Source organism: Leptonychotes weddellii, chromosome 1 (assembly GCF_054177405.1).
Source record: "Leptonychotes weddellii isolate Sample4059 chromosome 1, ASM5417740v2, whole genome shotgun sequence".
Taxonomy (NCBI): Eukaryota; Metazoa; Chordata; class Mammalia; order Carnivora; family Phocidae; genus Leptonychotes; species Leptonychotes weddellii.
The window spans coordinates 2010747-2023206 of record NC_138369.1 but is presented as its reverse complement, the minus strand read 5'-3'; the positions used below and the strand labels follow the sequence as shown (position 1 = coordinate 2023206).

General features: G+C 62.8%; 1 protein-coding gene across 4 annotated transcripts in view; it reads right to left on the bottom strand.

Moving 5' to 3' along the window:
- Positions 1–52: 52 nt before the first annotated feature.
- Positions 53–12460, bottom strand: part of NFIC (nuclear factor I C) — a 65215-nt gene continuing 52807 nt past the window's right edge. For 2 of the 4 annotated variants that reach the window (XM_081797969.1, XM_081797932.1), the window contains exons 7-11: positions 11495–11620; positions 9636–9820; positions 8827–8974; positions 6788–6873; positions 53–2697 (exon numbers count right to left, since the gene is read on the bottom strand). In XM_081797969.1, coding sequence (XP_081654095.1) covers positions 2680–2697; positions 6788–6873; positions 8827–8974; positions 9636–9820; positions 11495–11620 — 563 coding nt within the window. In that variant the 3' untranslated portion in view covers positions 53–2679. The remainder of the gene's footprint in view (positions 2698–6787; positions 6874–8826; positions 8975–9635; positions 9821–11494; positions 11621–12460) is intronic. The other 2 variants (XM_081798027.1, XM_081798065.1) reach the window with 2 other exon arrangements.

The following is a 12460-nucleotide window of genomic DNA, read 5'->3' as shown; positions in this document are numbered from 1 at the left end:
TTTTTTTTTTTAATTCTTATTTTTTTTTTTTACAAATAGAAATACATCCCTCTTCAATTTTTATTTTTTATTTCATGTCATTGTTTTGTCTTTTTGTTTTTTTTTTAACTACACGAGCAGTGCATGCAGCTATCTGTGTGCGCTGATATTGTTTAAAGGTAATACTTATTTTCGGAAGGCAAGGCACATCATGTGGTAGAAAATTTCGTGCAAATTAGGAAACATGGAGTTTTTTTAAGGTTTTTTTTTTGTATCTTTTTTTTTTTTTTTAAAGAGGAGGGGGTAGTGTCAGAGGGCTGGGGGAGGGCTGGGGGAGGGAGATAGAGCCAGGGATAATTTGCCATGCAGTATCAGCCGCGCGAGCTGACATCAGGAGCCAGGTCACAGGAATCCCCGACTAAGCACCATGCAAAGTTAGGTAGCTGGGGGCCGCCAGGTGCCCCTCCCCTACCCCGCCTACCCGCACCCTAAGGTTCCCGGCTGAGAAGCTTCCGGATACCCCAACTGCACGACCCACCCCCTCCTGCCCTCCCGGAGAGCGGCCCATGCTTTGGTCCCCAACAGCCACCCAGTGGAGGGGGCCCTGGGGACAGACGGACGGACCAAGGGTTCTTGAATGCCTCTGGACAATGGGAGGGGGGTTGGTGGGGAAGGGTCTTTCTCTTATGGTTGAGTTTGCCAAGCCCCTTGGGCTGGTTTGGGAGGAAAGTCCAGTTTCTGGGGAGGTGGGAGGAGGCTGGCCAGGCCTGGGGTACCGGGAGAGGGCCAGGAGGGCCAGGCTGGGAGCAGATGAGGCGGAGGCCCAGCCCAGGGCGATGGCTTTGGCCCAGGCCAGGGGGTGGGGAGTCTTGGTGGGGAAGGCCTTCCCCAGGGCCAGGCATGGAGGAGGCCGGCTGGGACTCAGATGGATGGGATGGGAGGGGATCCCCCCTCCCAGGCCCCCCACCCAAGATAGCCATCCTGGGGTGGGGGTGGGGATGGGGCCAGGGAGCCGGGGTTGGGGGGCACCCGGTGTCCCCAGCTTAGTGTTTTTGGAGCGGCTCAACGGAAAACGTTTAGCAGATGGGAGGTCCCCCACATGGCCACAGGGGACCCCCCAGGCGCTGACCCCACCCTCCCCCAGCCAGAAGCCCCCAACCCCATCCAGGCTTATACGGACTGCAGTTGCCCGGCCTTCTTTCCTTGTGGGGGCCCAGCTGTGATGCACCTGCCCGGCTGTGCCCCACTTCGGCGGGGGAAGATGAAAGTGCAAACCGTGGTCCCCCTTTGGGCTGGGAGGCACCCGGGAGGGGGTGTCGCTCCAGGATGTAAGGCACTGGCAGAGGAGGCGAGGGAGGGCCTGCTGGCTTCCCCAGACCCCACCCCCGTGCCCGAGCGCAGCAGGGCTTGAGGGATGCCCAGCTCTGCCCCTTGGGCCAACTGTAGGGGGGGGTCCCATCTCTCCAGCTCTGAGGGGAGCACAGCAATGAGGGTCAGCGACTGGAGGTGGCCGGGTTGGGGGAGGGAATGGAAGGGGCCCGCGGCCACTTCCCATTCCAGCTGGACAAAGGGGGGCGGGTGGTGGGAATCAGGCACTTAAACCACTCGCTCTCACCTCCCACCTCCGTGGGCTAAGCGGGGGGGTCCTCCCCTCCCAGGGCTCGGGTGGATGGAGGCTCCGGACAGGGTGTCCCCTCCTGGGGAGCTCTGAGTCCCTCCACTCCCCCCAAGCCCCTTCCTCGGAAAGTGCATTTCTTACAGTGTGTGCAACGTGGGTCCCTCCCCTGGGGGGTGTGGAGCAGGGCCAGCGGGGTGCGGGGTGGGGTGGCCTCCTATGCTGCGGGGTGGAGCTGGGGGTCAATTGCATAGAGACTTCTCCTCCCAAACAGGGCAGGCATGGGGCTGCAAGACCAAGTCCTGAGCAAGCCCGGCCGAGCGCGCACGCACACTGTGGGGCAGGCGGAGGTCCCACGGCAGCAGGACGCTCCTGACAAAGTTTCTGCCACGCATCCCAGTCCCCTGGCGACACCCAGGGTCTCCCCACAACCCTCTTCTGCCCTTGTCGCTTCCCTGCCCACCTGGGCCTCCACTGCCCGCCGCTGGGGTCCTTGCCGGCCCCCCCTCCCCCCAGCGTCCCCACAGCGCCCGCCTCCCCACTCGGCAGACACGGTGGCAGAGGCCTGGCTGACATCCCGGCAGTGGGGACACGGGGAGAGGTGGCCTTGCCGGGTGTCCCGCCCCATGGGGCCTGGGCAGGGGCACCGGGCCGCGCTCACCTGGTCCTGGGCGGAGGCGGGGAGCGGGCGCCTGCCCTTGGAGCCCAGCAGCCGGAGATGAGTCCCTGCGGAGGGCGCCCTGCGCAGGCTGTGTGTGAGCGGCGGCAGGGCCTGGCCCTCCGGTCGGGCCGCGGCGTCCCGAGAGTTCTGAGGGGCTGCTGTCTTTACCTTTTGTCTTCTTGGATGGGTGGGTTTATTTTTATGGTGTTTTTTTTCTGTTTGTTTGTTTTTTTTTGCCTTTTTTTCCTTTTTGCTTGTTTCCCTCCTGTGTATGTGTGTCTGTTCTGTCTTTTCGGCCAGGCTGGGAGTCGGCGGGGTGTTCTCGCTCGCTCTAACTTTCCACTGAAAACGTGGGCCGGGGGCCGACAGTGCGGCCCCCTGGGATTCCCGCGACGAAGGAGCAGGGCGTGGGAAGAAATCTTTCTTATCCCAGATACCAGGACTGGGTGCCCGACAGGGACACACGGAGAGAGGAGAGAGAGAGAGAGAGAGAAACGGGGGTCAGGCTCCACCATCGACCGCACCGGCCACCACCCACACCCGCCTCCTCGGGGCCCCTGTCCCCCGGCCCCAGACGTGTCATAACCTGCTAGGGGACCCTGCACAAGGCTGCTGGATCAAACGCAGGGTGCCCGGGGACAACTGACTTCTGGAGAAACCACAGGGAAACCCGTATGCCGTGCAACTTCTGGTATATACTTATGCTGAGACAATTTTTTCAAACTTATTTTTATCTCTCGACTATCTGGACTTTAAATCTATCTGAGCATCCTGGAGCTTTTGTTTACAACCAGATCTCTGCGCCTCGGTGCTCTGAGTCTACAAAGACGGAGAGGATGTGGCTCCGCCCCGGGCTTCCCTCCACATGCGGAGTCGCTATGAAGTGCCACCTTGTCCAAGCACGGCGACCAGGGCTGTTTGCTTTCGTTTTTTAAACAAACGTTTTCCCATTTAAGGATCCTCCCCTGATTCCCCATGAAGGAGGGACTATGCCCCCCACCACCCCGTTTCAAAACGAAGAAAATATGGGCTCAGAGAAGTCAAGGAATTTGCCTAAGTCCAACGGCGCAGGGGGCCAGAGTGGAATTCCAACTCGGGCCTGCCTGGTTCCAGCCCTTGCTTGGCCCCTGCCCGGGTCTGACCTCTAGCCTGTCCCTTGAGGGGTCACAAGCTCCACTTCCCATAGGGGGACTGGGGCTCAGGCTGAGGGACAGCTCCAGCCTGGGTCTCCGCAGGGAAGCCACCGTACACGCCCTTTCCCTGGAGAATGTGTCCAATCCACCTGCGTGGGGCCAGCCTGGGGACACCCCCTGACTGAGGCTGGAGCAGCGCTGTCCCTCACCCCTGCTGTAAATCACTTGTGCCCCTCCAACCAGGCTGCCCCATGGGCCATCCCAATGAACTGGCGCCCTGGCTCCCAGCCCCCCACCTCCAGCCAAGTTCAAGTTCATCTTGGCCATTACCTCATGTCTGGTTTCTGTTGGCAACCAGACAGACTCTGGGCGTGACCCTCCCCCATGGTGGCCTCCCCTCGGCCCTTCCTCCTTCCTCCCTCCCAGGCCTCTGGTCCCAGCAACTTAACATCCTCCCCTTCGGCTGAGGGGGAGACTGCCGGGGGTGCCGGGGTGGGGGGGGCGGGCAGTGAGGTCCCGGCTCTGGACTCCCCTGGCCTGGCTGGAGCCATCAGTGTGGCTCTGGCATGTGGCTTACCCCTCTGGACCTTGACTTACTCATCTGCTGGATGGGTGTCATGTGTTTCTGGGCAGAAAGGATCCTGGTGTAAAATGCTCGGGCCAGGGGGGAGTTCCATCACAACAGAGAGGGGGCAGAGGTGTATGGGCCCATGGACCCCACTCTGGGGACCAAAGTGATGGATGGCTCAGGACTGGGGGGGATTGATGGGGGAGATGAAGAAGGTAGGTAACTGACCAGGGGGGAGGGACGCTGCTGGGGGAGGGGATGCTGACAGGGGAGAGGATATTGGCTGGGGGAGGGGCACTGATGTGGCGGAGAGGAAGACAGAAGATGGAAGGGTGTGAGGAGGGGAAGAAGCTGCTGTCGGCTGGGGGGGTGGAACTGGGGGGCCAGAGGAAAGCAAATCTCCCAGGAATAACGAAGGGGGAAGGCAGAAGTGCTGACTGGGTGAGATGCGAGAGGCCTCTAAGCTCTGAGCCCTTCGGATGGGGGCTCCAGGAGGGGGGGAGCAGGGTCTGCAGGGAGCAGCGAGGGGGCGCCTGACCCACTAGGGAACTGGGGCCGGCGGTCCCGCTGACACAGCGCTGCCAGGGGCTCCCCCAGAGCGGCCCTCCCTATTCACCCAGATTGGGGCCTCACCGCTCCCACAGCCCAGGCCCCCTTGGGAGCCTCTCACCAACCTGGCATCTCCCTTCCATGTCCCACGTCCCCCAGCAACACCAGCCCCAGAAAGCTCTTTCTCATTCCCAGATCTGGCTGTGCCCCTCCCCCCCCCACTCAAAACCCTTCCATGGCTCCCCATGGCCCCCAGGACAAAGCCCACATTCAACTGTTTGTCCAGCATCTCTAGCCTCTGTCAGTGCCGAGCCCCCTGCCTGGGCACCCCTGCCCTGCTCCTCTGCTGGCCAGCCTTTGTACCAGCCCCAGCCCCTTCCTACCCAGGCAGGGGGCTGGGGGCCCCCTCCCCAAGGTTCCTCCACACCAGCTGGGGCCCACTGGCCAAGAGGGGGCCATGAGAAGCATGTAGAACCAGAGTATGCCCTGGCCTGCCTCGGTTTCCTTCCTCTTCCAGGACGTCTGCTGGGGAGAGGGACCCCCATGTAGAGGTTGATAATGCAGAGGTGAGGCAGGGGGCTGGGGGCCTGGAGAAGAGTTAAGCAGACAAGGCCTCCTACTGGTCACTATGTATTACCTTCGGTTTCTGAAGCAGTTAGGACATTCCCAGCCTCCCCCTGGGGTGGGATATGGGGTGGGGGCAGGAGAGGAAATGCAAGGCTCCAGAGCACTGGGGAGTGGGAGTGTCCATGCTGGGACTGACAGAGGGTGGCCACGGGGTACCCAAAACCCAAAGAAGGGAGTCCTGGAGTTTCCCCAGCTTGCTGGGGTACCCTGACCAAGCGATTCCTGTCTGGATCCCGGCTGGAGCTTTGCAAGGCAGAACGCTTAGTATTTGGGGTTTGCAAGGGTATGTGGGGCAGTCTCTTTGCCTTAGGGTGCCCTTTCTAGATAAAACTGGTCCCTGAAGGAACGCTCCCTGGGAGGTGTGTGAGGCCAGAAGACGAGAGGGAGGTTCAGAGTGGGTAAAGCAGAGCCAGGTGTGAGCCCTGGCCTCCTGGTCCCAGCCCAGCACTCACTGCCGAGGCCCGGGCAGGGAGGGAGGGCAACGGCCTCCCCGTGGCCCCTGCGAGCCAGCAGCAACCAGATCTGCCCAGGAGGGTCCCCAGCTGATTCTGGTCTTAGCTGAGGATGAAAGGGACGCAGCCACCTCTCCAGCTCCTCCTCAATCCCTGCCCACGCCCTGCTGCAGGAAACCCGCCCCCAGCTACTGGAGGGACCACATGTGGCCCCGGGTCCCACAAATGCCCATGCTCTGTGGCTCTGGCAATCTGGAGATGCTGGGGAGCCCCGGGCTGCTCTCTCTGCACATCTGGGCCCTGGAGGGCCTGCAGTGCCTGGCACTGCCCTCGGGCTGTTTGACATCCTATAACCCCCTCCCCAAGACATACTGGGGAGCGGGGGCTCCAGGGTCCAGCCCCCACCTGCCAACACACTCCCAGCCAGCATGCGGCACAGACTCAGACCCCAACCCTGCTTGGGAAGCTGAGAGCCACGAGTCTTAGTTCTGGACCCATCGGGGCTCTGCCCTCCACTGCTGCTCAGCCTCAGGCAACTCGCTCCTCCTCTCTGAGCCTCCCGGTCTGGTCCCCGGCCCTTCCCCCTCTCCCGGCCCTGGTGCACCCTCGGGCCCGCAGTTATGCCGACTCCGCCTCCGCGGCTCCCCTCTCCACATCTCAGACTGCAGCCTGGGGTGGGGGTGCATGGGCTCTGCTGGGAGGCCCCACCCCCGGCCATGGGCTGCCTCCGTTTCCCCAGCTGCCGCTGGAGTCCTAGAGTCCACGGCCACCCTCTGTCTCCCTTTTTCGTGCTCCCTCTGGCCAGCAGCATGGAAGGGGACAAAGGCTGGGGGTCGCAAGCTTGGGCTGACGTGCTGTGTGATCCTGGGCAAATCCCCTCGCCTCTGCGGGCCTCAGTCTTCCCATCTGTACAAATGGGCCCGGGGTGGTAACAGCCCCGGCCTCGCAGCAGCTCTGTCGTGAGTGTCTCCCGCTGGGAAGCGGCAAGCGGGGTTGGGGGCCGTACCACGTCCCCGGGCGCGGGCTCGAGGCCCTGGAAGGGTACGGGAAGCTGGCCCCCCTGCCACGCACGGTGGCCACCGTGCAGGGGTGCAGCTGGAGGGATAGCATGGGACCAGCAGGCCGGCCTCTCCCTGTGCACCCAGGCGGGGCCCTTTGCCCTGCCCCTCCCTGCCCCCCACCAGCTGGCCTCTCGGCCCCTACCTGTGCCTGATAAATGCCCGCTGGATCCCTTGGTCCTAATCCCACAAAGGAACGGTTTGCAGGGGACGTGCCGGGCGTAGAGTAGGCTGCGGGGAGGAGAGAGACCGAGAGCCCGTTAGCGAAGGGGGCTGTGCGGGAGCACCCAGAGAGGGTGGCCGCTGCCCAGGGTCACACAGCCGGGCCTTCGCACCCAGCACCCGGCGCCTCCAAGCTTGCTGCCCTCCCCAGCCGATCCGGGCACCCCGGGAAGCCCACGGTGTCGGGCCCTGGGGTCACACAGGCGGGGCACCTGCTGCGATGGAAGGCACAAGATGAAAGATTCATCATCAGAAACCGCCCGTGAATTATTCAGGGTGCTTCGCTGCCTACTCCAGCCGCTCCCGTGGCCTGCATCCCGCGCGTGGCGCCATGAATTATGGAGGGCGCTTTATTTATTAATCTTCCTCTTGGAGACTGTGCAGGGAAGGCCGGGTGTTTGCAGACACACGCATGCACGCACACATTTATATTTACGTTTACATTTAGAGTTAGATTTTCATCCCAATTACGTTTTGTTGGCAAGTAAGTAATTCGCAGCCCAGGGCTGCCAGGGAGCTTGGGGGCCTCAGCCAGGCCGCCCCCGGGGTGGCGGGAGGGTCCCTGCGTCCCTGCGTGGGATCGGCCAGGCTGGGGTAAGTGGGGGGCGTGGGGGTCGGGGGCCCTGGCGGGAGGAGGGGGGCAGACTGCACAGGCCGTTAAAACCGGGTGCAGGAGGAGAGGGAATTCCCGGGCCCATGGACCTGCAGAGGCCTCCATCTAGCAAACGTGAGGACTACTCCCATTTTACAGACGAGAGAGCGAGTGGAGCAGGGGGTACCCTGCCCAGCGTATTTACTATCTACTCTCTACTCCGTGCCTGGCCTGGAGCTTAATGTTCTCCCTGATCTAGCTCCTCCCCTCGCTCCCCACCACCCTAGACTGGGCGCTCTGTGACCGTCCCATTTTATGGCTGAGAAAACGGGCAGCTCAGAGAGCAAGGGCATTTCCCACGGGGAGTGAGCCGCGGAGACAGGATTCAAACCCAGCGCCCCGCACTGCCTCTGGCATTCAGAGAAAGCCCGTCTGCTCATACGGCTGCCCCAGGTCCGGGCCGGCCCTGGACGGCAGGGGTGGGGGCAGAGCTGCAGGGAAGGGGGCGAGCTGCTGGCCCCCCTGCTCAGGTGTGGTGACACAGATGCTCAGAGTGTGAGGGGCAGACTGAGAGGTCTGGGGTCTCTGAGATCATCTGCTCAGGGCAGTGACTGAGACGGCCTCGGGGGACGCCCAGAGGCCGGCGGCCCAGAGTGAGGCGGCCTGGAGGAGGGTGGATGGCCCACCCAAGCCCGCACTGGGGTCCAGGGAGGGGCTGGGTGCAGAGCCACTGCCGATGGGGGTGGACCCCAGGACTGGGGGAAGTGTGAGGGGCCAGCGAGTGGTCATCTGGAACCACATCCAGAGGGTGGAAAGTTCTAGAAGGTGAGGCAATCAACTCAAGGCCCTCTAGGATCAGGTGGGCAGGTGCGGACTGTCTCATCTAAAGGTGTGGCCCAGCCTGGGTCACCAGTAGGAACGGGGCCCACTGTGGCTGCTTTTTTTTTTTTTTACCAAGAGCCCGGAACTCTGACATTTTCACGTAAACTGTCCTGACTCTAAGACAACAAGAAATTATCATTTTCCACCAACAAAAGGCACCTGGGGGATGCGTCTGCCCCTGGGGCCACCGGTTTGAGATCTTCACCTACCGCCTCCTGCTCATTGCACGGAGGAGGGCTGAGAGGCCAGGAGCGGTCACGCAGGGACCCCAGACGCCCCCCTGGCCCTCTCCGGCCGCTCCCTAAGGCTGCCTTGGCCCCACGTGGGCCCAACCACATGGCCCCCCGGGCCTCTACCTGGAGACCCACCAAACTCACCGGGACCCGGCAGGCCAGGCCCGAGCCCCTGACCCCAGCAGTCGGGGAGGGGGGGGAGGGGGCCCCTCAGGGACGCCCGCCCTGCCACGGCACCGCTTCCCGAGTGCTTACAGGGCGAGGTCGGCGACGTGCTTCCTCCCTCGGAGGTGGGTTTGGTGGCGGGGGGGAGCGCCAGCCGCGGCAGCCCGGGGGGCGGGGGTGCCAGCATCTGAGCAGAAAGGCAGTGACTGGACATTTTGAGCTGACCACTTCCATTTAACTGGGAGGAACAGAGAGACAGGTGGTTAAGGCGGCGGGCGCCCCCTCTGCCTCGGGCGGCCGGCGGCGGCCCTGCCGGGGGAGGGCCGGGCTTGGCGTGACCAGGCGAGTTTGGTGGGTGCCGCTGCTGCCCCCTCGCCTGACCCCGCAGGCCTCCAGAAGCGTCCCGGGACCCTGCGTCTCCTCCTCAAGCCACTCTTTACCCGTCTGCTCCTTCCACGAGACGCCACCTCACCCTGAACAACATCCGAACCCACGGGGGCTGTACGCTCCCCTTGTCCACTACAAGGACGAGTTCGTCCACCACCTCGCCCGCAGCTCCAAAATGCAAAAGGCTCTGAACACGGAAAGCTTCTGTGGAGGTTTGGCAAAGGTGGGCTTGTGCTGAGGCCCCAGGACCACGTGTGAATCTGGGTAAACTGTGTGCTGTCAACTCCAACACCCGTAAGAGCCTTCACTCTGACCTGGCCCGGCTCCGGGCACTTCAGAAGAGGGAACGCGGCCCTGCCATCCACGAAACCATTTCAAACAGAGGCTGCCTGGCGGAGGGCTGCCCGGGACAGCCGTGTGATGTGCCAGGCCCCCCGGGGAGGTCCCCTGGAGCCATGTGTGGGCAGACGGCCCTGTGGGGCAGAGGGGAGGCCCAAGCCCCCCAAACTCACCGGTCCAGGCTGCTGGCTGGCTGGGTCACAGGCCAGCGACACGAGATCTTTGAGCGGGTCCTGGGGGTTGAGGTGAGGTGGGTAGCGGATGGCTGTGTGCGGGAAGTAGGTGGAGGCCGTCTGGGGCAGGATGGAGGTCGTGGGGAAGTGTAGGGCTGAGGATGGGTGAGGGCTCCGGGCGATCCCTGTGGAGACCAGGAGGGGTAGTCAGCGGAGGCTCTGGCTGGGGGCACGGTCTCCCAGTGACTGGGTCTGTGGGTGCAGGTCCCAGTGACAGAGCAAAACCCAGCCCTTTACACGCCCAAGTTCGAGGACGTCTACCATAAGCCCACGGGTGGTGGTATCACCTCCCCCCCTTTTTTTTTTTTTTAAGTAGGCTCTACACCCAGCATGGAGCCGAATGGAGGGCTTGAACTCACGACCCTGAGATCAAGACCTGAGCTGAGATCAAGAGTTGGATGCTGAACCGAAGGAGTCCCCCAGGTGCCCCGGTTTCATCTGGTTTTGAAACAGGATGACATGATGGCTCTCTGAGGTTATGTCCCCCGCCCCAGACCACACAGCAAGCAGGTGGCAGACCCAGGGGAAGGTCTGGCCCCACAGCCCAGAGCCCAACCCAAGGCTCGGCTAGCTCTTTCTGTAGACGGTTCACTGGTTTCTAGCACATTCTCTGTGCAACCACCATGACGATTTCTTTTAGGACATTGCCATCATCCCGAAAAGCAGCCCCGCCCCCATCAGCCGTTACCCTCCCACCCCCTCCCCGTCCGGCCCCCACGAGCCCCCTTCCCGTCCGCGGATGAGCCTGTTCCGGACGTGTCACCCACGTGGACTCACACCCCGTGTGGCTTCTGTGTCTGGTTCCCTCCCTGAGCATCGTGGGCTTGGGGTCCGTCCCGTGTGGGCACCTCGCTCCCGTTCACAGGTGAGTAATGTGCCCGCGTAGTATTTGCTTTTTTTTTTTTTTCTAAACAATCCAATGACTTTTTGTATATTCGCGCCGTCATTCTAGAACATTTCCACCACCCCCAAAGGCAGCCCTGCTTCTATCATGGCTCAGTCCCCCCGTCCTCTCTCCAGCTCCTGGCCAAACAGTACGTACTTCTGGCTTCTCAGGCCCTAGGTTCTCCTGTAGCTACTGGACCTGCCCACTGCAGCCCGAGAGCCGCCACAGACAACGTGTCAACGGGTGGACGAGGCCACGCAGCCGTGGAACCTTATTTACAGCGGCAGCCGTGGCCTGGTCTGCTGCCTCGTGGTCTAAACCACGGCACCATGCTGGTTTTTACCCGCCTCCCTGTATGTGTGTCTGCCCCGTGCAGAGCTAAAGTGTTATCATCATAACAACAGGCTCCCCGGAGATGTTCAAGCCCTTGATTTAGCTCGTTCGGTCCTAAACACAGTCCCGGGGTGGGGTGGGGAATGTTTATGAGCCCCAACTGCCAGGTGAGCAAACACAGAACCAGGGGCACTGTGCCCAGCTCAGCGCACACCCACTGGCTGCTTGAGTGGGTCTCCCTCCTGTTCACGTGGCACCCCTGTATCACCCGGGTGGCCTTGCGTGTGTCCACCCCCTTTGGGGACCTCCCAACCCTGCGGGGGCTGAGTGTGAGATAAGGCGAGCAGGTTGAGGGACAAGCCCAGACTGTACCTCCTTCCTGTACAGAAGGGGACACCGAGGCCCAAGAGACAGAGTCAGGGCCAGGCGCTCTGTACCACGACACCTCCAGGTTTTCTCGCCTGGCCGGGAGGCCACGGTGACAGGACTCATGGTCAGATGGCCTGTGGGACGTCCCTGGCCGAGGGGGGCCTGGTCAGAGGGCCCAGCTGCCCTCCCTGCCCGGGGCCCCCGTGCTCACCGCTGTGCACGGCAATGACAGGCCGGTGGTGCTGTGTGAAGCTGGAGAGGCGAGGTGAGTCCTGGGGAGACGGGCTGTGGAACGGAGACTTGTCCATCTCGGTCTTCTTCACCGGGGACGAGATGCCTGCGTGGGAGGAGCCAGAGGGTCACAGGGCTGCAGGCATCAGATCCTGGCCCTTCCTTCTTCCAGCACCCCGGGGCCGAGGGCCTGGGAGCCCACTGTCCGCGGTGGGGCTGCACACTGGGGCTCCGAGCACAGAGAATTGGGGCTCTGAGCACAGAGAGGGGCTGCACGGGGTCATGTGGCCCACGGAACGAGGAGCCTGGTGCCCACAGAGGCCCCTGGACGTCACAGCCTGGCCCCCGCCTTCTCTCCTTCCAGACACAGGTCCGCTCGGGGCTGCCTTAGGCCCCGGGGGCCGCCAGGCTCTGGAGAGAAGGCCGCAGGGTCCCTTCAAAAGCCCCATCAGGCAGAGGTGAGCTGGCAGGACACAGACAAGGCCCTGAGTGTCTCTGCGCGTGCAGACCTCATCCTCACCGGGGTGAGGAACAGAATCTTCCCTGTGGGGCCATCGTGAGGATAAAGGGAGACAGAAGACTACAGCTGCTAGACCAGGGCCCGGCACCTGCCTGACCTGCGGCAATCCCGAGCAGAGGGGCCTCACCACCTCCCCAGCTGCCTGGGGCACCCCTGGCCCTCCGGTACCCTGACAGCCTCCAGCTCAGCCCCCGGCACCTCCCTCCGTGAATGACGTGTAAATCGGGCCCACGGAGACTCCGCAGAGACCGTGGCACAAGTGTCCCCATTGTCCCGACGGGGGCAGACCACGCCTCTGCTGGGCACAAGGGGGCCCTTCAGAGATAGGCGAGCCCCCTGCACCCTCCATCTGGCACCCCCACCCCTGCCGTCCCCCAGATGTGCGGGAAGAGAGTGACAAGTGCAGAGTCCCGGGTCCGGCTCCAC